Here is a 25,048-nt window from a genome sequence, read left to right as displayed (position 1 = left end):
TTTCTCAGAGTCAACCATGAGGCGAGTTTTGTCAACAGCAATTGTCCATTTGGTAAAACAAATATCCGTCTCAAAGTCGTATTTTACCGTTGCAGAATGCGGAAAACAGACGGCGTTCGCAAGAAGGCAATCAAAAAAAAAAACAAACAAAAAAAAAAAAAACCAACCCTCTCTAACTATTGGTATTGTCAAGAGAAAGATGCGAAAAACAGATGCTTCGCTAGACTAGGATAAAATGAGAGAAGAAACGGGAGGGGAGTCGATATCTGTGACAGTTCTACCAATCGCGAGGAAGAATCCGTGAATATTATGTCAGCATTCCGTTCAAACAACGCCGCCGATCACACACACACACACACACACACACACACACACACACACACACACACACACACACACACACACACACACACACACACACACACACACACACACACACCGCGGGTCAAGGAGGAGTGAGACGGCAGAATAGTTTTTTTCTTCATTACTTTTACAATGGGATTTCTCAATAGATAGAAAATGATGACGCTGAGGAGTCAACATCCGATATTATCATTGCTTGTAACCCGGTAAATAATTTCGTACATCTCCCTATAAAACAAGTCTTAGTGGAAAAAAGCTCATATTCGAATAAGTTTATTCCCCTCTGTGGGAAAGAGTTTTTTTCTCAGAGTCAACCATGAGGCGAGTTTTGTCAACAACTGTTGCCCATAAAGTAAAACAAATATCCGCCTCTAAGTCGTATTTTACCGTTGCAGAATGTGGAAAACAGACAGCGTTCACAAGAAGGCATTCAAAAAAAAGGAAATTGGATACCCCAACTCTCCCGACTGCACACACACACACACACACACACACACACACACACACACACACACACACACACACACACACACACACACACACACACACACACACACACACACTTGCATAGATAAACTCTGAATATAGTAGTGGGACTTCAGCTGTTTATGTAACTTACTATCTTAAGACTTTTGTGTCTACAATAATTAGTTTCCTTGGAACCAGATCCCTACCTGTTAATAATTCTCCACTGTACCCATGGTTCAGAAAATTACAGTCAGCCTGCCAGGGACACGTCACTCAGAGAGCTTTTAGAAACATGAGAGGCATCCATACATTTAGAGCACGGGCCTGTTATCAGAAAAAAGTACAAGCCGGAGTTGAATAGTGTTCAGTTTCACCTTCCTTCCTGTTGCTCTATGACGTAGTTTGAAACAGAAACCACAAGTGAGTCAGTCTCGGGTCGAGGTTAGGATTTCCAAAATCAGAGTTCACACACATGTAGCTCTTGATCATATATGTTCATATGTTAACAGTCTTTTTCTTCCCCTTCTTTATTTCTGCGGGAGTCAGGTGGCAGGAGCTCTGTGGAGGTATTTCATCTCCAAAGGCATTGAGTATCTGGACACTGTGTTTTTCATCCTGAGGAAAAAATTTAACCAGGTCACCTTCCTGCACGTCTACCATCATTGCTCCATGTTCACGCTCTGGTGGATTGGCATCAAGTGGGTGGCAGGAGGACAGTGTGAGTAGCTTACAACACAGCAGACATCAGCTATATGATATATATATGAATTTATCAGCATTGCTGTTGATAAAGCCTTCACCGGCTCTGTAGTTTTGTGGTTTATACTGGGTGAGGGCTGGGAAGAGACACAAATGCCTTGATGGATGCTTCAGGAAGCTAAACCAAACATGTGGAGCTACTTGTCTATAAACCTTTTATTCACTACTGGTTAATGTATTCATTATTGTTGTTTGTTGAGCTTTTTTTTTTTTTTTTTTTTTTTAATAATATGCATCTGCATATTAACAGCCATGCTAGCAACTCTGTAAAGGTATACCACAGGCAGAGGAGCACTTTGAGCTAAGTGCTAATGCCAACAAGGCAACATGTTGAGAGTAATAGCATTTAATCGTTGAAGTTTACTATTGGGTACAATGTTTATCATGTTCACAGTATGTATTTAGCATGATAACACGCTATCACTTGCTAATTAGTAAACACAGGTGCAGCTATATGTATATTTGCAAGTAGATGATTGTGACTGAAACTGAGTCTGAACACTGATGAGGAAGCTAGATGACAAATTTCACTGAAACCCACAAGCATAGTATCGTCATATGTAGCTTGGATAGTTTAATCTGGATTCATGGGCCCCTGGACCTACACTTGTTTGTATCTCCCACCCCCCTCAACTATTGTCTTTTTATTGGATACAGACAGCAGGAGTTCAGAGCAACTCAGTTTAAGATTTTTTTTTTTTTAACTATAGTAAGCAGAACAAAATTAAAAACTTATTGTTTCTTCTACTGCAGCATTCTTTGGTGCACATATGAATGCGATGATCCATGTCCTGATGTACCTGTATTACGGTCTTGCCTCCTGTGGACCTAAGATCCAAAAGTACCTGTGGTGGAAGAAGTATCTGACAATTATCCAGATGGTAGGTTGATTTCCAGGGTGGCTGATTTTGAAATTAAATATACTGATTGTAGGGATCATTTGACTGAAAATCATTCTTCTTGCTATGAAAGAACGGTGAAAACACAATATGGTGCAAAAGCATAACTCTTATTCTCTCTTTGGGGCTCAGATTCAGTTCCATGTCACCATCGGTCACACGGCCTTGTCTCTCTATCTCTAAAGACAGAGCACATATCTGAACCACTGGAACACAGAGGTAAGAGAAATCTGTGGAGATACATGCGAAGGATTAAACTATAAATTAGTTAATATTAGATTATTTCTGCCAAGAAAAATGTTGCCTGAGTTGATGTAGCAGTAATCTTGTTTGCGTTGGCCATGTTTCTTTTGATTTGTGTTACCTTACCTGCTTTTCTTTCATACTCTCTTTAGGTAATAAAGCCACATCTTTACCATGAAGCTACCTTTGGCTCTGGTGTTTGCACTCACCCTCCCCATCATCAGGGCTCAGGTTCCCCACTGGGGCCCGTGTCCAGAGCCTGCTGTTCAACCCCCCGTCAGCCTTAAACAGGTACCAGTGACGATGCAGACTGTGCAGAATATGCTGAACACATTAGGCGTGAATGTCATGAGATACTTCTTCTCTCGCACAGTTTGAAAAGGAAAAAGCTGACACCACAAACATTATCAGAGATTTCTGTTAAACGAGAATTTATTAATATAAATATTGTTTTCATGTGAAAAAATAATTTAATTTATTAAAAGTACTTTTTATTTATATAGTTTATAATATTTTTTTTTTTTTCAGCATTTCAGCATAATCTTTGTTGTAAGTCAACTCAGTACCCAAAGTATTGTGTAAGTAAAGCTTTTCAGTACCTTTAATAGCATAGAAATGTGCATACATTAGTACAATAACTGAATAAATGAAGACAGACTTTTTCCCAGAGGGGAAACTTGGCAAAACATTGTGTTTAATTACTTCCTCAGCTGGTGTAGAGTAGGTTTTTATAAAACACATACCATATATCAGAGTATGTAGATTTATTCATAGTCTGCCGACCCCCTCTTCTTCTTCTCTGTGTTGGTGTTGTTGTTCGTGTGCGTGTGTGTGTGCGTGTGTGTGTGCGTGCCTTAGAAGTCAATTAATACATTAGCCATACTTAAAAAACATCTGAATTTCATTTAGAACTGAGATTCTAAGTTGTAAGCAGAAATCTTATGCACAGCCAGAAACATGTTTCCCCACTTTCACAATGCTGAGGTGTCAAATCCACAACCCCCAACAAATGGTTTGTTACACGCGGGTGTGAAGGGCAAGCTTTACTTACACAGCCTCACACACAGTAGATTTTTAAAGTTTTTTGGGTACAGGGGTTTAGCCACAGATGCAACATCCACTTTTGATAAAGATCCCTCCACCTGTTTATTTCTTAAGAAATTAAGCATCTTTTATTAAACTCTTATTTATAATTGTCTACACAATAATAGACACCGTGTGCTCTGAGACATTATAGTCTTCTACTTCTGCTTCCATCGGTTTGCATTTTAAACTCCCAACCTTTCAGATTGTTATGAACGGCTTATATTTCTAACATTTTGTGATGTAAAAGTGAACCATGTTTTTTTTTTTTTTTTAATTTTCTGTTTGATGGAAGGACTTAAGACACGAGTTATTTAAACAATTCTAAATGACAGTGTGATGGCCATAGCACTTTATGCGGGTCAAATGTGTTAAGGATAATGTTTATCAATGTAAAATTGCAAAGAACTTGTGGATAGATTATAACATTTTGTAAACAGTTACCTCAGAAGCTGTACTGGTAGATCTATGTATGTAAGGTAAAACTATCCACAGTACTTCCACTTAAGTAGCTAAACACATAAAGTCACCCTTACCAATAATCCGCTGCTCCTTGAAAAAGTAGCGCAAACAGACAACTGACTGAGCAATGATAAGTAGAGCTACCCGAGGCCGAGACTCAAGCAGAAGAAAATTAAAAGTTGTTGTTTTTGTGGCTCGAAAAATTAAAGAAAGTATGTTTAATAATTCAACAAGACCCGCACCTTCAACACATGTACATTCAAATTTTGGAACAGGCTCATCATTGCTGCTGTTTGATAGTTTTTATCCGTTTGAAAAAGTCATTTTACGGCTTTAATGTTTCCAGCTGATAAGGAGAATGAGTGCGTTTCAAATGTGCGTCCAAAGGCTTTAAACATCTGCTTTGTCTGTAACGACAGTATCAAACTACAGAGCATTGTTTTTACTAAAATTCAACATTTTCCGATGAAAATTTGGCTACTTTTTTTTTTTTTTTCTTTACTGTAACACGCACCTCAATGCCATTTTTAGGATATTCTTGGTGATCACATTTTTTCATATTCATGCTTTTGGCACTGAGGGTATCTGATACGCATGTTGTCGCTGTGTTTGTACTACCAGCTGTGAGGGCTCTGCTTTTGCTTTGAGCAGTCTGTTTTTATTTTGTCTCGTGAGTGTGAGTGTGTGTTTTTTTTTCAAACGAGATCCTCGTCAGTTTGATTTTGTTACCACAAACTTTGTGTGAAGTTCACAACAGAGGTAAAGAGATTTAAACACCCCAGTTTAAGGAGGCAGGCAGGGGTTGGACCACCTGTACAGGACAGGTGAAGCAGAGAGTGTCGGGGGGAGATGTGCAACAGAAGCAGAGGGAACATTTTACAAGATGATAAATGGCACATTTAGGTGATTAAGGATTTGTTGACAAGATTAAAAGACACGTCCGTCAGAGTTCAACAACATTACAGTTTGATTAAATAAAAAGTTTTTAAACTACACAAGGGTCATTTTCTCCTCTGATAGTAATCATATTAAACATGTCAAGAAAGAAAGAGTATAAAGAAAAATAGTAAATGTGTGTCTAATTAAACTCTTCCTGTGAACCTTATATCATCCTTTAATACGTTCGGTGTTACAAACTTGAAGAAGCACAGAAAAGATCATCAGACATTAATCTAATCAGTTTTCAGCCTTCATTCATATTGAAAAGTTGAAATATGGATGAAGACCCAAGACCCTGCTAGACCCAAGTGCAGCGTTTAACACCGTTGGCCAGAACATTTTATTACAGCTATTATTAAATGGAGAGTCCTCTTCACACACTGAGGTTAATTATGAAGCTCCACAGGCTTCTGTGCAAAGACCAGATTTGTTTACATTATACGTGCTTTAGAAGACATAGCATACATTTTCACTGCTATGCATAAGATACCCGCTTTTATTGGTTAAACTGCCGGGATGTCTTAGACACATAATGAGCTTTAATTTTCTGCTTCTAAGTTCAGATAGAACTGAGGTTATTGTAACGGGGCGTAAAAAAATCTTAGAAACACTGTGGCTAACAAGATCCTTACTCTGGACGGCATCGCCTTGAGCCGCCTGTTGTAGTGATTTGGCACATTATAAGTAAAATTGAAACATACAATCCCATAGCACAACATCAACATTTATTTATATACAAAAATAAAAATGCTTTTTCAGAAAAGAATTGTAACTTCACAATTCATCACCGATTATGTGGGTACATAGGGTAAGTCCTCATCATTATCCCATAGCTGTTCCGGTAATCTCTCAGGGCCTTGGAAGGGTGGCCATATCCAGTCTACCTCATCAATGTCGGGAGAGTCGCCGAAATACAAAAAATCTTCCTCGTTGTCAATGTTCATCGTCCACAGCTGTGGTGGTGAGGGGGGTGTGCTCCACTCTGACACTTCACTCCAATCTTCAAATGTAGGGTTCGTGGCTGGATCTTCAGAGACTAAAGATTGCTCAGTATCCCTGGTACCAAGTACCAAATATGTACCAAGTTCTGTCACTCTGATGGTTGATTGAGCAGAAGGGCTGGAAGATGCCATTTTCATGGAGAATTTCAAGCCCAACAGATGGGAATTACCGTTCTTTTCCAAAGTTACAGCTGCTAGAGACGCAGTGGCCGACTCTACGGTTTTTGAAAATAGCTGCCACACCTACCCGCATCCTTTAAGATCAACCCACTTCCAGACCACGCCCGCTTCTGTTATTTAAAAAGAAGACCGCCGTCTCATTCCTTCAAACCTTTTTTTTTTTTTTTAGCTCAAAAACAGAGAGAAGTATGGCCTCTACAGCCCTGCGCCACCCTGCGGAGGAGGAGGAAAGTTCTGCGGACGAGGGCACAATATTACCTGACACGTCCGGTTACTATCGCCCCTTGGAAAAGCAGCAGCAAGAGGACGAGCTTGACGGTTGGGCATCTTCTTTGTTCAACGATACCGTGAAAGCCGCGGTGTATCATCTTGTCAACCTCGTAATCAACAAGTACCTCACTGACACATGCAACGATTGTATGGCCGATCAACCCCTCCAGAAACAGCATGAGTGTTTGCGAGTGTTGGAGGATGACTTTTACGCTGAAAATTATTACAGCATCAGAAAAAGACTCCTCACCCCTCGTTTCATTCCATCCATTCAACGGTTGCTGATTGCTCGCCACATCAAAATGGACGACGTCAAAGTCTGCATGGTGGCGGAAACTCTCTTGCGCGAACTGAAATCGGAAAGGAAAGTCTTTGACGCCATAGCCGAGGCATACCACAATCTGGTAGGGTTGGACATGGTGAAAATCAGACAGCTACGGTTGGTCGCAGAGTTTTACAAAGGAGGCTGCTAATTTTTTCTCTGAAAGACTGATTTTTTCATTCTTAGAACGTGTAACCAGCATTTTACCAAACAATGTATTCTACATATAGTGCATTTAAAAAAAAAAAAATGTACCCACATAATCGGTGATGAATTGTGAAGTTACAATTCTTTTCTGAAAAAGCATTTTTATTTTTGTATATAAATAAATGTTGATGTTGTGCTATGGGATTGTATGTTTCAATTTTACTTATAATGTGCCAAATCACTACAACAGGCGGCTCAAGGCGATGCCGTCCAGAGTAAGGATCTTGTTAGCCACAGTGTTTCTAAGATTTTTTTACGCCCCGTTACAATAACCTCAGTTCTATCTGAACTTAGAAGCAGAAAATTAAAGCTCATTATGTGTCTAAGACATCCCGGCAGTTTAACCAATAAAAGCGGGTATCTTATGCATAGCAGTGAAAATGTATGCTATGTCTTCTAAAGCACGTATAATGTAAACAAATCTGGTCTTTGCACAGAAGCCTGTGGAGCTTCATAATTAACCTCAGTGTGTGAAGAGGACTCTCCATTTAATAATAGCTGTAATAAAATGTTCTGGCCAACGGTGTTAAACGCTGCACTTGGGTCTAGCAGGGTCTTGGGTCTTCATCCATATTTCAACTTTTCAATATGAATGAAGGCTGAAAACTGATTAGATTAATGTCTGATGATCTTTTCTGTGCTTCTTCAAGTTTGTAACACCGAACGTATTAAAGGATGATATAAGGTTCACAGGAAGAGTTTAATTAGACACACATTTACTATTTTTCTTTATACTCTTTCTTTCTTGACATGTTTAATATGATTACTATCAGAGGAGAAAATGACCCTTGTGTAGTTTAAAAACTTTTTATTTAATCAAACTGTAATGTTGTTGAACTCTGACGGACGTGTCTTTTAATCTTGTCAACAAATCCTTAATCACCTAAATGTGCCATTTATCATCTTGTAAAATGTTCCCTCTGCTTCTGTTGCACATCTCCCCCCGACACTCTCTGCTTCACCTGTCCTGTACAGGTGGTCCAACCCCTGCCTGCCTCCTTAAACTGGGGTGTTTAAATCTCTTTACCTCTGTTGTGAACTTCACACAAAGTTTGTGGTAACAAAATCAAACTGACGAGGATCTCGTTTGAAAAAAAAACACACACTCACACTCACGAGACAAAATAAAAACAGACTGCTCAAAGCAAAAGCAGAGCCCTCACAGCTGGTAGTACAAACACAGCGACAACATGCGTATCAGATACCCTCAGTGCCAAAAGCATGAATATGAAAAAATGTGATCACCAAGAATATCCTAAAAATGGCATTGAGGTGCGTGTTACAGTAAAGAAAAAAAAAAAAAAAGTAGCCAAATTTTCATCGGAAAATGTTGAATTTTAGTAAAAACAATGCTCTGTAGTTTGATACTGTCGTTACAGACAAAGCAGATGTTTAAAGCCTTTGGACGCACATTTGAAACGCACTCATTCTCCTTATCAGCTGGAAACATTAAAGCCGTAAAATGACTTTTTCAAACGGATAAAAACTATCAAACAGCAGCAATGATGAGCCTGTTCCAAAATTTGAATGTACATGTGTTGAAGGTGCGGGTCTTGTTGAATTATTAAACATACTTTCTTTAATTTTTCGAGCCACAAAAACAACAACTTTTAATTTTCTTCTGCTTGAGTCTCGGCCTCGGGTAGCTCTACTTATCATTGCTCAGTCAGTTGTCTGTTTGCGCTACTTTTTCAAGGAGCAGCGGATTATTGGTAAGGGTGACTTTATGTGTTTAGCTACTTAAGTGGAAGTACTGTGGATAGTTTTACCTTACATACATAGATCTACCAGTACAGCTTCTGAGGTAACTGTTTACAAAATGTTATAATCTATCCACAAGTTCTTTGCAATTTTACATTGATAAACATTATCCTTAACACATTTGACCCGCATAAAGTGCTATGGCCATCACACTGTCATTTAGAATTGTTTAAATAACTCGTGTCTTAAGTCCTTCCATCAAACAGAAAATTAAAAAAAAAAAAAAAACATGGTTCACTTTTACATCACAAAATGTTAGAAATATAAGCCGTTCATAACAATCTGAAAGGTTGGGAGTTTAAAATGCAAACCGATGGAAGCAGAAGTAGAAGACTATAATGTCTCAGAGCACACGGTGTCTATTATTGTGTAGACAATTATAAATAAGAGTTTAATAAAAGATGCTTAATTTCTTAAGAAATAAACAGGTGGAGGGATCTTTATCAAAAGTGGATGTTGCATCTGTGGCTAAACCCCTGTACCCAAAAAACTTTAAAAATCTACTGTGTGTGAGGCTGTGTAAGTAAAGCTTGCCCTTCACACCCGCGTGTAACAAACCATTTGTTGGGGGTTGTGGATTTGACACCTCAGCATTGTGAAAGTGGGGAAACATGTTTCTGGCTGTGCATAAGATTTCTGCTTACAACTTAGAATCTCAGTTCTAAATGAAATTCAGATGTTTTTTAAGTATGGCTAATGTATTAATTGACTTCTAAGGCACGCACACACACACGCACACACACACGCACACGAACAACAACACCAACACAGAGAAGAAGAAGAGGGGGTCGGCAGACTATGAATAAATCTACATACTCTGATATATGGTATGTGTTTTATAAAAACCTACTCTACACCAGCTGAGGAAGTAATTAAACACAATGTTTTGCCAAGTTTCCCCTCTGGGAAAAAGTCTGTCTTCATTTATTCAGTTATTGTACTAATGTATGCACATTTCTATGCTATTAAAGGTACTGAAAAGCTTTACTTACACAATACTTTGGGTACTGAGTTGACTTACAACAAAGATTATGCTGAAATGCTGAAAAAAAAAAAAATATTATAAACTATATAAATAAAAAGTACTTTTAATAAATTAAATTATTTTTTCACATGAAAACAATATTTATATTAATAAATTCTCGTTTAACAGAAATCTCTGATAATGTTTGTGGTGTCAGCTTTTTCCTTTTCAAACTGTGCGAGAGAAGAAGTATCTCATGACATTCACGCCTAATGTGTTCAGCATATTCTGCACAGTCTGCATCGTCACTGGTACCTGTTTAAGGCTGACGGGGGGTTGAACAGCAGGCTCTGGACACGGGCCCCAGTGGGGAACCTGAGCCCTGATGATGGGGAGGGTGAGTGCAAACACCAGAGCCAAAGGTAGCTTCATGGTAAAGATGTGGCTTTATTACCTAAAGAGAGTATGAAAGAAAAGCAGGTAAGGTAACACAAATCAAAAGAAACATGGCCAACGCAAACAAGATTACTGCTACATCAACTCAGGCAACATTTTTCTTGGCAGAAATAATCTAATATTAACTAATTTATAGTTTAATCCTTCGCATGTATCTCCACAGATTTCTCTTACCTCTGTGTTCCAGTGGTTCAGATATGTGCTCTGTCTTTAGAGATAGAGAGACAAGGCCGTGTGACCGATGGTGACATGGAACTGAATCTGAGCCCCAAAGAGAGAATAAGAGTTATGCTTTTGCACCATATTGTGTTTTCACCGTTCTTTCATAGCAAGAAGAATGATTTTCAGTCAAATGATCCCTACAATCAGTATATTTAATTTCAAAATCAGCCACCCTGGAAATCAACCTACCATCTGGATAATTGTCAGATACTTCTTCCACCACAGGTACTTTTGGATCTTAGGTCCACAGGAGGCAAGACCGTAATACAGGTACATCAGGACATGGATCATCGCATTCATATGTGCACCAAAGAATGCTGCAGTAGAAGAAACAATAAGTTTTTAATTTTGTTCTGCTTACTATAGTTAAAAAAAAAAAAATCTTAAACTGAGTTGCTCTGAACTCCTGCTGTCTGTATCCAATAAAAAGACAATAGTTGAGGGGGGTGGGAGATACAAACAAGTGTAGGTCCAGGGGCCCATGAATCCAGATTAAACTATCCAAGCTACATATGACGATACTATGCTTGTGGGTTTCAGTGAAATTTGTCATCTAGCTTCCTCATCAGTGTTCAGACTCAGTTTCAGTCACAATCATCTACTTGCAAATATACATATAGCTGCACCTGTGTTTACTAATTAGCAAGTGATAGCGTGTTATCATGCTAAATACATACTGTGAACATGATAAACATTGTACCCAATAGTAAACTTCAACGATTAAATGCTATTACTCTCAACATGTTGCCTTGTTGGCATTAGCACTTAGCTCAAAGTGCTCCTCTGCCTGTGGTATACCTTTACAGAGTTGCTAGCATGGCTGTTAATATGCAGATGCATATTATTAAAAAAAAAAAAAAAAAAAAAAAGCTCAACAAACAACAATAATGAATACATTAACCAGTAGTGAATAAAAGGTTTATAGACAAGTAGCTCCACATGTTTGGTTTAGCTTCCTGAAGCATCCATCAAGGCATTTGTGTCTCTTCCCAGCCCTCACCCAGTATAAACCACAAAACTACAGAGCCGGTGAAGGCTTTATCAACAGCAATGCTGATAAATTCATATATATATCATATAGCTGATGTCTGCTGTGTTGTAAGCTACTCACACTGTCCTCCTGCCACCCACTTGATGCCAATCCACCAGAGCGTGAACATGGAGCAATGATGGTAGACGTGCAGGAAGGTGACCTGGTTAAATTTTTTCCTCAGGATGAAAAACACAGTGTCCAGATACTCAATGCCTTTGGAGATGAAATACCTCCACAGAGCTCCTGCCACCTGACTCCCGCAGAAATAAAGAAGGGGAAGAAAAAGACTGTTAACATATGAACATATATGATCAAGAGCTACATGTGTGTGAACTCTGATTTTGGAAATCCTAACCTCGACCCGAGACTGACTCACTTGTGGTTTCTGTTTCAAACTACGTCATAGAGCAACAGGAAGGAAGGTGAAACTGAACACTATTCAACTCCGGCTTGTACTTTTTTCTGATAACAGGCCCGTGCTCTAAATGTATGGATGCCTCTCATGTTTCTAAAAGCTCTCTGAGTGACGTGTCCCTGGCAGGCTGACTGTAATTTTCTGAACCATGGGTACAGTGGAGAATTATTAACAGGTAGGGATCTGGTTCCAAGGAAACTAATTATTGTAGACACAAAAGTCTTAAGATAGTAAGTTACATAAACAGCTGAAGTCCCACTACTATATTCAGAGTTTATCTATGCAAGTGTGTGTGTGTGTGTGTGTGTGTGTGTGTGTGTGTGTGTGTGTGTGTGTGTGTGTGTGTGTGTGTGTGTGTGTGTGTGTGTGTGTGTGCAGTCGGGAGAGTTGGGGTATCCAATTTCCTTTTTTTTGAATGCCTTCTTGTGAACGCTGTCTGTTTTCCACATTCTGCAACGGTAAAATACGACTTAGAGGCGGATATTTGTTTTACTTTATGGGCAACAGTTGTTGACAAAACTCGCCTCATGGTTGACTCTGAGAAAAAAACTCTTTCCCACAGAGGGGAATAAACTTATTCGAATATGAGCTTTTTTCCACTAAGACTTGTTTTATAGGGAGATGTACGAAATTATTTACCGGGTTACAAGCAATGATAATATCGGATGTTGACTCCTCAGCGTCATCATTTTCTATCTATTGAGAAATCCCATTGTAAAAGTAATGAAGAAAAAAACTATTCTGCCGTCTCACTCCTCCTTGACCCGCGGTGTGTGTGTGTGTGTGTGTGTGTGTGTGTGTGTGTGTGTGTGTGTGTGTGTGTGTGTGTGTGTGTGTGTGTGTGTGTGTGTGTGTGTGTGTGTGTGTGTGTGATCGGCGGCGTTGTTTGAACGGAATGCTGACATAATATTCACGGATTCTTCCTCGCGATTGGTAGAACTGTCACAGATATCGACTCCCCTCCCGTTTCTTCTCTCATTTTATCCTAGTCTAGCGAAGCATCTGTTTTTCGCATCTTTCTCTTGACAATACCAATAGTTAGAGAGGGTTGGTTTTTTTTTTTTTTGTTTGTTTTTTTTTTTGATTGCCTTCTTGCGAACGCCGTCTGTTTTCCGCATTCTGCAACGGTAAAATACGACTTTGAGACGGATATTTGTTTTACCAAATGGACAATTGCTGTTGACAAAACTCGCCTCATGGTTGACTCTGAGAAAAAAACTCTTTCCCACAGAGGGGGGTGCTTTAATAAACTTATTCGAATATGAGCTTTTTTCCCCGCTAAGACTTGTTTTATGGGGAGATGTAAGAAATTATTTACCGGGTTACAAGCAATGATAATATCGGATGTTGACTCCTCAGCGTCATCATTTTCCATCTATTGAGAAAACTTATTGTTAAAGTATTGAAGAAAAAACTCTCTACTTTAGTCTGACAAGGAGCAGGTTGCGCAAAACCTACCTCATATAGATGTATTAATAATAATAATATTTTTTGAGGGCGTGTTATAGGATATAAGCATTGAGAAAAAACTGATATCTGCTGTCTCACTCCTCCTTGGCCCGCGGGGTGGGGTGTGTGTGTGTGTGTGTGTGTGTGTGTGTGTGTGTGTGTGTGTGTGTGTGTGTGTGTGTGTGTGTGTGGGCCTTCTTGCGAACGCCGTCTGTTTTCTGCAACGGTAAAATACGGCTTTGAGACGGATATTTGTTTTGCCAAATGGACAATTGCTGTCGACAAAACTCTCATGGTTGACTCTTTCCCACAGAGGTGTGTGTGTGTGTGTGTGTGTGTGTGTGTGTGTGTGTGTGTGTGTGTGTGTGTGTGTGTGTGTGTGTGTGTGTGTGTGTGTGTGTGTGTGTGAAACAAGATCGCCTGTCGCTGGTTTGTTTTTTCAGTCTCTTGTAAAAAAAGGACTCTCAAAAGGAAAAGTAGTATTCACTAAGCGATATTTATTCAATTTTTTTACACATAGGCAGCCTGTAGGTTACAAGCGGATAGAAAGTTCTTCTTTTCATCACAAGCTATGGTGTATCTTAAAGGTTACAAGCGGATAGAAAGTTCTTCTTTTCATCACAGAATCATCTGCTGCATCACCGCTGTGGTTAGGGAACATGATGCAACAGGTCTGAAAATGACTAGACACTTCCGGAGTATTTCCGGTAGGGTCATAAGGTCCGGATCGATGCCTTCCATAGTAAATATGCTGTATTTGAATATGTCATATTCAAAACCTTCTTCTTTGGGAGAGCAGATCTCATCGGACACAGGACCGCTGCGGGGCTGCAGAAGGAAATCCATCTTGTGTCTGTGCCTTAGAAATTGTGACGGACTCCTCTCTCTGCTTTTTTATTCCCCTCCAACAGATGGCGCGCTTCTGGAGGTTTCCCCCTCTCTAAAAACTTTTTTTCCCAACAACAGATGACGCGCTTCCGGAGGTTTTCCCCCTCCCTCTAAAAACTTTTTTTTTCCCCCAACAACAGATGACGCGCTTCCGGGGGTTCACCCCTCCTTTCTCGGGGTGCAATTCGTTACGGTTAGCAACAGATGGCGCGCTTCCGGGGTCCGCCCCCCTTTCTCAGGATACGATTCGTCACGCGGGGGGTTTCCCACCCCCCTTTCTCCGGATACGATTCGTCACGCTGGGGGTTTCCCACGGAGGGGAGGGGCGGGGGGTCAAAAGGTCGTGATTAGGGCCATCAATCACTTCGGATCAAATTTTGTCATAAGCTGTATGGGATTAACTCTCTATTGAATGAGGATTGCGGTCAATGAGTCTAGTTTCTTTCTCTACCGAATCTGTCATATCAGGAATTGTTTCAGCCAAGTCTGGCCCAACACTTACAAAGAATTTGTTGAAATCATTTACCACATCTCTCATATTAGTAATATTTCTATCATTATTTGCGAAATACGAAGGATAGTCTGCCTGCCCCGAGCCCTTTTTGATGATGGTATTTAATGTTTTCCAGATCCCTTTAATATTATTTTTATTCATAATCAGTAATTTTTCATAGTATTCCTTTTTACATGACCTTAAAATACTCGTTAATTTATTTTTATATTTCTTGTATTTATTTTCAGCTTCTGTACTTCTGTTCATTATAAATTCTCTGTATAAGGTATTTTTCTTCTTACATGCATTTTGCAATCCTTTTGTAATCCATGGGCACTCTGCATATTTTTGTTTTTTACTATATTTCTTTACTGGGCAATGACTATTATATAACAGTTTAAATTTTCCTAAAAAAATCTCATAAGCTTTATCAATATTTTTTTCCTTATACAGCATCTCCCATTCTTGCTTGAGTAAATCACTTTTGAATGCGTTTATTGACTCTTCTGTTCTCACTCGTTTGTATTTTATTGTGTTTTGCTGTTTAACCTTCCTGTAATTGCTGTTATACACTATAAAAACAGGTAGATGATCACTGATGTCATTAATTAGGAGACCACTTATGGTTCTATTTTCTATTTCATTAGTAAATATATTGTCTATTAGGGTTGCCGACTGTGCTGTAATCCTGCTGGGCTTAGTGATCACTGGAAAAAGTCCCAAGCTATACATTGTATTAATAAATTCCTCTGTCGCTCTCTGCTTGTTTGGATTTAGTAGATCTATGTTAAAATCCCCACAAATGAACATGACTTTTTGATTTGTCCTAATGAATGTTTTATCTACCCACTCCTTAAAAATTTCAATATTAGAACCTGGTGTTCTATATATACAGCTTACAATGACATTTTTCTCTTTTCCCATACTAATTTCTATTGTTACACTCTCTAATATATTATCTACCGCCATCGTCATTTTTTCTACCATCTTGTATTTTAAATTTTTATCCACAAACAAGGCCACACCACCGCCATTCTTATTCTTTCTATTTGTAAGATTTAATTCATATCACAAAGTCCTCTCCTTTCTGTTTATTAATCCATGTTTCAGATACTGCAATCACACTGAATGGATGTGTAAATTTGCTTAAATATTCCCTTATTTTGTGAAAATTTGCATATAAACTTCTACTATTAAAGTGGATTATAGATATTTTGCCCTCGACCTTGACAGTTTTGTTGAATTGTTCTTCAGTATGATAGTAGCAGGTATTTTTGATGTTAAAAAAGTTCAGTTCTGGATCAATGTCCTGCTCTGTGAAGTGTTTTGTATTCCGTGTTTACTGGTGAATTTATCTCCTGATTAGCAATCCTTTGTGGTAGCAATGTATAATTCCCAGATAATGAATTAATTGATTGTTTCATCCTTGAATACGTTACGCTTTAGCTTCCGTTGTTGTCTTCTATTACCTGCTTTGATGACTGTAGATTGTTTGTCCCGCTCCTTGCCTTTGTAGTCAAGTGACCTGTTAATATTTTTCCAGATCCTGGATGCATTTGATGACCAGCACCTTGGCTTCCTCCGGTGTACCGTTGAGCTTTATAAATATTTTACAGTTTGCAGTCCAGGTGTTCTGAATTTTACCCAGTTTCTTTAGGTATCGTGCTTTCTTCGCTATGTCAGCATTGGATTTGGTTAGATGGTCATTCATGTAGACGTTCGATCCTTTTAGTTTCCTCCCCTGCTTCAGCAGTGCATTCTTATGTTTCCTGTTTACAAATCTTATGATGATAGCTGGTTTATCACTAGCATTTCTCCTGGGCAAGGGGTGGCATGCCTCGATGTTATTACAGTCCAGGTCGATCCCTTTCGACTGCAAGAAACCAGCTACTTGTTGCTCCGCAGAGCTCCCATCCAGATCTCCTTGCTCCTCTTTACTGCCAGCAGTCACAGCCCGAGCATATGACCGGGGTTTTATGTACAGCCCTGTGATGATCACGTCGTTCATTCTGGTATATTGCTCTAGGTCCGCGACCCTGCTCTCCAGATAGACGATCCGTTTCTCCTTCTCTGCATTCTGGTTACGTAGCGACCTTATTTCCTCGACTAAGTCTAGGATATATTTCTGTTGTAGCTTGATAGCCGATGTTTCCTCAGTTAGAAAGTCCAATGACTTTTTGATGTCCTCAATTTCATCGGCGTTCGGTGTACTCTTAGGCCCCATTGAGCTTGTTGTCTTGCTCGCTCTGTTCACCGTCTTGTCACTGTTGATTTACTTGTTGGTGCCTTGCTAGAGGATCCTGGGCCCAGTGGCTGCTGGAGGATCCTGGGCCTGGTGGAGCAGTAGGATCCTGGGCCTAGTGGCTGCTGGAAGAGCCTGGGCCTGGTGGCTGCTGGAGGATACTGGGCCTGGTGGCTGCTGGAAGAGCCTGGGCCTGCTGGCTGCTGGAAGAGCCTGGGCCTGGTGGCTGCTGCAGGAGGATCCTGGGCCTGGTGGCTGCTGCAGGAGCCTGTGCCTGGTGGCTGCTGGAAGAGCCTGGGCCTGGTGGCTGCTGCAGGAGGATCCTGGGCCTGGTGGCTGCTGGAAGAGCCTGTGCCTGGTGTTAATCTTAAAAGTTTCACTCAAAACTATACACTTAAAACTGCACTCTTCTGAGTGCAGTCGAGGAGTAAAAAATCACCAAAAAGAATATTTTCCATGTCCTATCTCATTCCTCATGACCAAGCCACATTAAACAATGGTCAATGGTAACATGAATGACAATGAATTATAGTAGTCCAGTCTAGAAATAATAAATGCATTAACTAGTTTTTCACTGTCACTCTGAGACAGGATATTTCTAATTTTATAGATATTGCACAAATGGAGGAAAGCCGTCCTACATATTTGTTTAATATGTGCATTGAAGGACATATCTTAATTGCCCCTTGGGGATAAATAAAGTGTCTCTGGCTCTGACTCTGATATCCTGGTCAAAAATGACTCCAAGGTTCCTCACAGTATCACTGGAGGCCAAGGTAATGCCATCCAGAGTAAGAATTTGGTTAGATACCATATTTCTAAGATTTTCAGGGCCGAGTACAATAATCTCAGCTTTATCTGAATTAAGAAACAGAAAGTCAGAGGCCATTCAGGTCTTCATGTCTTTAAGACATTCCTGCAGTTTAACTAATTGGTGTGTATGGCAACAGATGGCTTTTTAAGTAAAGGTTTTACTACTGCTACTTAAGTATTTTGTAGAAATGAGGTTAACTCAGAAATATAAAATTGGAGAAAAATGAATTTGAATGAATATCAATGGTAGCCTACTGAAAGTAGCTGTAGATAATGTTTCATCTGTGAGATGATTATGAGTAATTTCTGGGTTTTTCACAAATTTTATTTGTCATCGAAACTTATTACATTCAAAAATAACACTCATTAGCATGGTAGACAAGTGTCTAATTCTGAAATTCAACTGTAGTTTTATGCACGTCTCTTAAAGAGGCACTTGTATTCATGCAAGCTGAAAATGAGATGATGGTGGTAAACAGTGTAGTAGAAGTGAATTCCACCTGACTGTCGCCTCACAAATACTCTCCAGTACTCCTTCCTTTTTTGTAGCTAGCCAGTTCTGTGGTTGATGAATATAATGTGTTATTCAGGGACTAGCAATTGCAATTGGGCAGTTTAGACATCAGTTCCTTTCTGTATCCAAAAGCAGTAAAACATAGGTAAGTTCCAAATACCTCGCTACCTTACTTGTCTGTATTGTACTTACTGCCCCAGGCACTCATCTTTTGGGACAAATATGTCAGTAAAAAGAAAACAAAAACAAAAAGACAAACGAGATGATGGAAAAATGCTGTTAGATCTCTGTGTAGAAACTGTTTCAAATTAATACAAAGTTACAAATCAATGCAAAACCTTGTAACAGTGATCATCTTTAAACGAAAACACATGATACAAGGTGCCCCCCCCCCCCCCCCCCCACACACACACAGAGAGATATATATTGAATTACCACTGTATTGTGTTTCTAAGTGATCCCATTATTCTTGAGCCTCACAGCAATTACGATGCATTCAAAGACTCAAATGAAGTGTAACAAGAGATCAGAAACAGTTTCTGCTTGCTCCTTTCACTCATAACTGCTAGACTAAAAGAGAGGAGGATTCATTTTAAAGCGCAGGCATTTTGTCTCACCTATGCAGGGGGGAAATTCTTATCGGTCATAATCCTGCAACTTGATTTTCCAGCTGCAACTTCATACACATTTTCCCTTTTAGTTCATGCTCATGTGTTTGTAATGAAATAGCATGAAGACGGGTGTTTTTTTGCATCTCTCTTAGTGTAGAGTATGGTTGATCATTTACAAAACCATTTGTCTTCAATCTCTATACATGTAAGGAGTGAGTGCAAGTTCTAAGTTTTGCACAACTCAGAAACACCCAGTTATTCCACAGTAAATGTAATTATTTGAAATGTAGACTGACACTTAAATGCATTAATCATGATACTTTAAAAATTAGATACATTATATTTATTTGATCAATGGAATTGAGAGATGATCTTGTCTTACTCTCCCTTACTGGCTTAGTTGCAGAGTTACCTTTTTTTTATTTATTTATTTTTATGTCTGCCTTTTATGTTAATCGTCATGAGCCAAATACAGCATGGGGAACCTTTTGACAATGTTTTTTTTTTTTTTGGTCTACATTGTGTATTACACAGCAACACATATGTTTTTGCCTTACTGTAAACATTTTCCAGTGTACTTTTTATTATTTCAGAGGGAAAGATTTACTACAAGATATAAGTCCCTGAACAATTAGGCTGACTATATGTGTTCATCAGCCATTTCCCTGCAATTTTGTTAGCCTCTCTTTAACTCCGATCAATTTTTTAGCTGCATCAGAAGTAAGCTACAGACCTAGTCCACCAGTAGCAACAGTCCCACCAAAGTTTCTCTTTTTTTCTATTGCATCTCTGTAATGATGTGGCAACAGTGGGATAAAAGGCGGAGATAAGGTAATAAGATGGCAACAGCAAGATGTTACCACTTAATTACCAAATTAATTATCTTGTATCAACAGCTTTATAGATGAATAATTTAATTTATGTAACTGGGTAATGACAGGCAAGAAACTGGGGCTATTAATGTGGAATCAAATGTGTCTCTGTGACATATATATATATATATATTAGGGGTGCAACGATACACAAAATTCACGGTTCGGTTCGGTTCGATACTTTGGTGTCACGGTTCGATATTTTTTCGATACAAAAAAATGTTCATGCCTTTTTAATTTGTCATTTATTAAAATTATAAATATATATATTTTAACTCAAAAGTACAGTTTTTAAATTTAACCCTAACCCTTGTGCGCGTTTTTTATTTTGACAGCGAATGCGCACCTGCGGACCACTTATGTGCAGCCCCGGTTATTTAGCTCGTCATATTGCAGCCACAGAAATTCTTTTGTCCATGAAACCATAAAGCTGCACTTTCTTTTTGCCTTATAGTCTCATTTGTCATAACTTCTCCGTTTTGTGGTAAGCTTTTCTTTGGCTGTCACTTCTTCACCCCGACCTGTCTTATTTGGCTCAGCAGAACTGAAATGCTTTTACACACGCACTCACATAAGCTCAGCGATTCTCTGCGTGATCAACCTCTCACATGTTTAAGCTTGCTGCGGGAGATTTCACTTGTCATGTTTGCATAGTAAGCTAACGATTAATAAGACGATGTCAGAGGAATTGGTGCACAAATTATCATCACTCACAGATCAGTGCTGTCGCTCTCTATACACAGTTCGCGCGATTGCAAAGTGAAAGCAAAAAAACAAGCGCAAATTCAAACGCGATTTCAATATGTCACATATTGACAGTGGCTCACCGATGCCAATGACATAATTACCCAGCTACATTTCCGAAAGAATGCAAAAGCATTGACATATATTTTTCCTTTCTACAAAAGCCCAACGGGCAGGGCAGAGATAGATTTTGGTACCCCGACTGAAAAAAATCGCTAGCCCCGGGACGTCGGGCTAGCGATATTGCGAGCCCTGTATCTGATTGAGGAATCACTCATCTTTGGAAAAGAGAGTTTATTACAGAGAAATGTCTCTTTCCAAAATAAAAGCTATACTATCCGCTTCTTCTGGGCTATATTCTCAGCAGCATAAGGAGAATCATGTGCTAACAGCTGTCTAAATGACTCGGCTAAAGTTAGTAGCATGCTTGCTTGTTTTTTTTCTGCTTCCACTTGTCTTTGCACTAGGATGATGTCAGCGTAAATGTGCAGTCATATTCGTTGTGTTCCCACTAGTGCTTTCAGGTTAATCTCGTTGAAATGACCTTAACGCCACAACACGGCAAATCTCCGTTAACGAGCTACCGCCGATCGCCCCGTGCATGGGGCTAGACGGCCAACACGTTAACGAGCTAACTGCGCTAACACACTAGTTCCCACCCATGTAATTGAGCATTGCATGGCACATCCAACATACTGTTTTACTTTAGTCCATGACTCGCTTACCTTCAGGGTCATACGTCACATGAAAACCAAAATAATTCCAAACGCCAGATCTGAATGAGGGTGGGGGAGGTCCATCTTGTAAGGAGAGCTTAACTTCTGTCTCGCTAGCTTGCCCTGCGCTCTTCCTTCTGACAATGCTGTCTGTGTTGAGCGCTCAGTGAATCTGCGTTCGACTACTCCGCCTAGGCTGCACTGTCGACCCTAGGCGGAGCAGTCGAACGCAGATTCACTGAGCGCTCAACACAGACAGCATCGTCAGAAGTAAAGTTGATAAAATAAATTACAAATTTTGTATTGTTCGATACATATGCGTACCGAACCGAAAGCACTGTATCGAACGGTTCAATATCGATACGAATATCGTTGCACCCCTAATATATATATATATATATATATATTTATATTTTTTTATATATATATATATATGCAGGCTGGGCTAATGGGTGAGTTAAAGCCTGAGTAGCTGACTGTAGTGACGATTTTAGCAGCAGTGTATATATGTATTAATGCCCGTGTTACGGCAAAATGCCTGAGTAACGAAATCCGCTGGCTCTGATTGGCTGAGCCTACAATGCCCACAATGCCTTCCGAATCATGTGACAACCCCTTGGCTTCCGTAATTGCGCTTTGCTGTTCCACTTGAACGATGTATTGTTGTTCTAGTTAGCAATTAGCCTATAGCCTATCGTTCAGCATTGCCTCAGTCAAAATGCGCGGGTGCTTCGACTTACGAAAGACCCTCAGGAACGAATTAATTTTGTAAGTCGAGGTTCCACTGTATGTGTATATATATATATATATATATATATATATATATATATATATATATATATATATTCAGGTCCCCGTGGTAATCGGAGCACTAGATGCGGTGACTCCCAAGCTAGGCGAGTGGCTCCAGCAGATCCCGGGAACAACATCGGAGATCTCTGTCCAGAAGAGCGCAGTCCTGGGAACAGCTAAGATACTGCGCAGGACCCTCAAGCTCCCAGGCCTCTGGTAGAGGACCCAAGCTTGAAGGATAAACCGCCCGCAGAGGCGTGCTGGGTGTTTTTTTTTTCATTTATATATATATATATGTCTCTTTCTGGAAACAAAGTGAGGATCATATTATTCATATTATATTCTCTATCTTCGCTGACCCAGTGTTTTAAGTTTATTGTTATTATTTTCTTGTTTCTTCCGTTTTGTATTAGTTCTTAGGGTTTGAGTCTTGTGTTTATTTTTTCTGTTATTTGTGTCTCTGAATTTGTGTTTGTAAAACAGCCTGTGCATTTCATGTTTTACTTTGTAGGTCTGTGTCTCGTTATGCCCATTAGTTCCAGCTGTGTCTACCCCTGCGTGTCATTTCCCCATTACATGGTTTGTATTTATAGTGTGTGTTTGCCTTTGTTCATCGTCGCACCTTCTGTGTAATTTGGTATCTCTGTGTCTCTCTGCTCTTCTTTCTCCATGTCTTCCCTGCGTGATTCCCCGTGTCCTTATGTTTTTCAGGTTTTTTTTATTAGTTTTCCCAGTAGAGGCTTTAGTTGCTCCCTGTTCCTTATTTCCTGTCTTGCACTTTGCTGTCACTACAAATAAACGCTCACTCGGACCCCAACCAGTACCTGCAGTTTGGATCCTTTTCTCACATCACCACACAACTGCTGCCCCAGCCATGACAATCAATAACCTTTTTTAACTTCTTAATGTAATTTTTTTTTTTACTTTTATTTTTACTTTTATAAGTAAAATGCTCTACTGAGTCAAGTCTGCTACCGGTAACTGATCCTTCATCATGGGCACGATAGGTGCAGCAGTGCTCCAGGGGGCCGTTTGCACAGGTCCCGGGTCTGCTTTTCTTTGCCCTGCAGTGAAGTGGGGGAAATAAGAGTGCTTACTGAGCAAGAAGTCCTGGCTCTCTCCTTCCAGGGATAATCTTTTACCTCCCAGTCTCACATATCCCATGCCTTCTACTCCCTCATGCTTCATCTGACAACATGTCACTCACACACAAAAGGGCTTGGAGGAACTATACACCGCAAAGTCCACAGTCAGTGGAGCCATTTACATGGCTTTGCTGGATGTTCTGTGTGGCCATCCATCCTTCCTTTTTATTTATACTGTCACATCTATACATTATATCTCACCTCCTTTTTTGTATCTCAAAATTTAAGATTTAGCTCCATTTATTAATATTGCATTAGTCCAATGGTGAGTCAGTGCACTGGAATTTCATTCTAATGCACACTAACTGATGTGTCTTCTAAATAACAATAAAGTAGCTATTCTATTCTCTTCAATTTTACACATACACACACACACACACACACACACACACACACACACACACACACACACACACACACTCATTTACATAACAGAGTGGAAGAGAGTACAATCTCTAAAGAGGGCTTGCAAATGTGACACAAATCTCCTAGCAACCACATCTGGGACCATTAAGAAGGCTGGGTGTGTGCAAGTGATTGCTTTAACGACATGACAGAGAACGAAAGAGGCTTATAAAGGATGGCGTTGCTGTGAGTGTGAATCAATTGGAGATTGTTCTGTTGTAAGTTGTTAATACTCTCATAAAGGCAAGCTGCTGCCATTGCTATTCTATGAACTGCCATGGCAGTTCTTTCTTTTAAGTAAGTAGATAACCTGGAAAACTATTTTACCACTTGCAGTTAATCTTTACATTTTATTCAATGGTAAATGGTAAATGGCCTGCATTTGTATAGCGCTTTTCTAGTCCATAGGACCCCAAAGCGCTTTACACTACATTCAGTCATTCACCCATTCACACACACATTCACACACTGGTGATGGCAGCTACATTGTAGCCACAGCTGCCCTGGGGCGCACTGACAGAGGCGAGGCTGCCGGACACAGGCGCCACCGGGCCCTCTGACCACCACCAGTAGGCAAACATGGGGTTAGTATCTTGCCCAAGGATATTTGACATGCAGCCCGGAGGCAGCCTGGGATCGAACCACCGACCTTCTGATTAGTGGCTGACCTGCTCTGCCACCTGAGCTACAGCCACCCCATATAAACTGACTATAAAATAAAATTTTTATTAAATTCAGTCAATTTTAAGTCAATTTTGACTTTTTCGTTCCTGGATTCAATTCAATACAGAAATCAAACTGATTAAGAATATGGAACAGATGTAGTGGGGACACTTGTTGGAAAGTCAAAAACAGTTTCAATTTTTGATTCAGTTTTATTTATATATTGCCAAATCACAACAGCAATTGGCTCAAGGTTCTTTATATTGTAAAGTTAAAGAACCTAAAAAAATACAGAGAAAATTCCAATAATCAAATGGCCCCTATAAGCAAGCCCATGGTCATGGCTATAACAAAGGCTTATTTATGCATGTAAGCCTTTGTTATCAATGCATTATTTTTTTTTCAAATTTCAGATGTGGGCCACTTGCATTTGTGGTCCCAAATCACTTCACTTCAATGTCGTATTCTGAATAAGGAAAGTTGTTGTGCAGCAGTTTGAGTGATTAAAAACAAAAATACCAACACACTAACACTTACATACTGTAAATGTTATAGGGTGACAGGCAGGTACACCCTGGACAGGGCACCAGTCAATCTCAGGGCTAACACAGAGAGACAGACACACCCACCTATGGGCAATTTAAAATAATCAGT

General features: G+C 39.7%; 2 protein-coding genes across 2 annotated transcripts; one reads left to right on the top strand and one right to left on the bottom strand.

The window, feature by feature from the left end:
* Positions 1 to 1,261: 1,261 nt before the first annotated feature.
* LOC308397006 (very long chain fatty acid elongase 4-like) lies at positions 1,262 to 3,001 on the top strand. Its single transcript, XM_080882716.1, has 5 exons — positions 1,262 to 1,272; positions 1,378 to 1,549; positions 2,344 to 2,471; positions 2,622 to 2,708; positions 2,885 to 3,001. The coding sequence occupies exons 2-4, from the start codon at positions 1,501 to 1,503 to the stop codon at positions 2,670 to 2,672; spliced, it is 228 nt and encodes a 75-aa protein (XP_080738842.1). The 5' UTR covers positions 1,262 to 1,272; positions 1,378 to 1,500; the 3' UTR covers positions 2,673 to 2,708; positions 2,885 to 3,001.
* A 7,243-nt stretch (positions 3,002 to 10,244) lies between these two features.
* Positions 10,245 to 13,510, bottom strand: LOC308397596 (very long chain fatty acid elongase 4-like; the record flags this gene model as incomplete). Its single annotated transcript, XM_080883569.1, has 6 exons — positions 10,245 to 10,375; positions 10,552 to 10,638; positions 10,789 to 10,916; positions 11,711 to 11,882; positions 11,988 to 12,027; positions 13,506 to 13,510. 5 exons carry the CDS (start codon positions 13,508 to 13,510, stop codon positions 10,588 to 10,590), a joined length of 396 nt encoding a protein of 131 aa, XP_080739695.1. The 3' UTR covers positions 10,245 to 10,375; positions 10,552 to 10,587.
* Positions 13,511 to 25,048: the final 11,538 nt, after the last annotated feature.

This window comes from Rhamphochromis sp. 'chilingali', assembly GCF_963969265.1.
Source record: "Rhamphochromis sp. 'chilingali' genome assembly, chromosome: 5".
NCBI classification, from domain to species: domain Eukaryota; kingdom Metazoa; phylum Chordata; class Actinopteri; order Cichliformes; family Cichlidae; genus Rhamphochromis; species Rhamphochromis sp. 'chilingali'.
Note: the sequence above shows the minus strand (reverse complement) of the source record. Positions and strands in the feature narration are given on the sequence as shown.

Coding starts and splice junctions, on each gene's coding strand:
- LOC308397006 (XM_080882716.1), top strand. CDS start 1,501: ATGTTCACGCTCTGGTGGATTGGCATCAAGTGGGTGGCAGGAGGACAG. Junction 1,550..2,343: donor GTGGGTGGCAGGAGGACAGT/GTGAGTAGCTTA, acceptor CTTCTACTGCAG/CATTCTTTGGTGCACATATG. Junction 2,472..2,621: donor ATCTGACAATTATCCAGATG/GTAGGTTGATTT, acceptor TTTGGGGCTCAG/ATTCAGTTCCATGTCACCAT.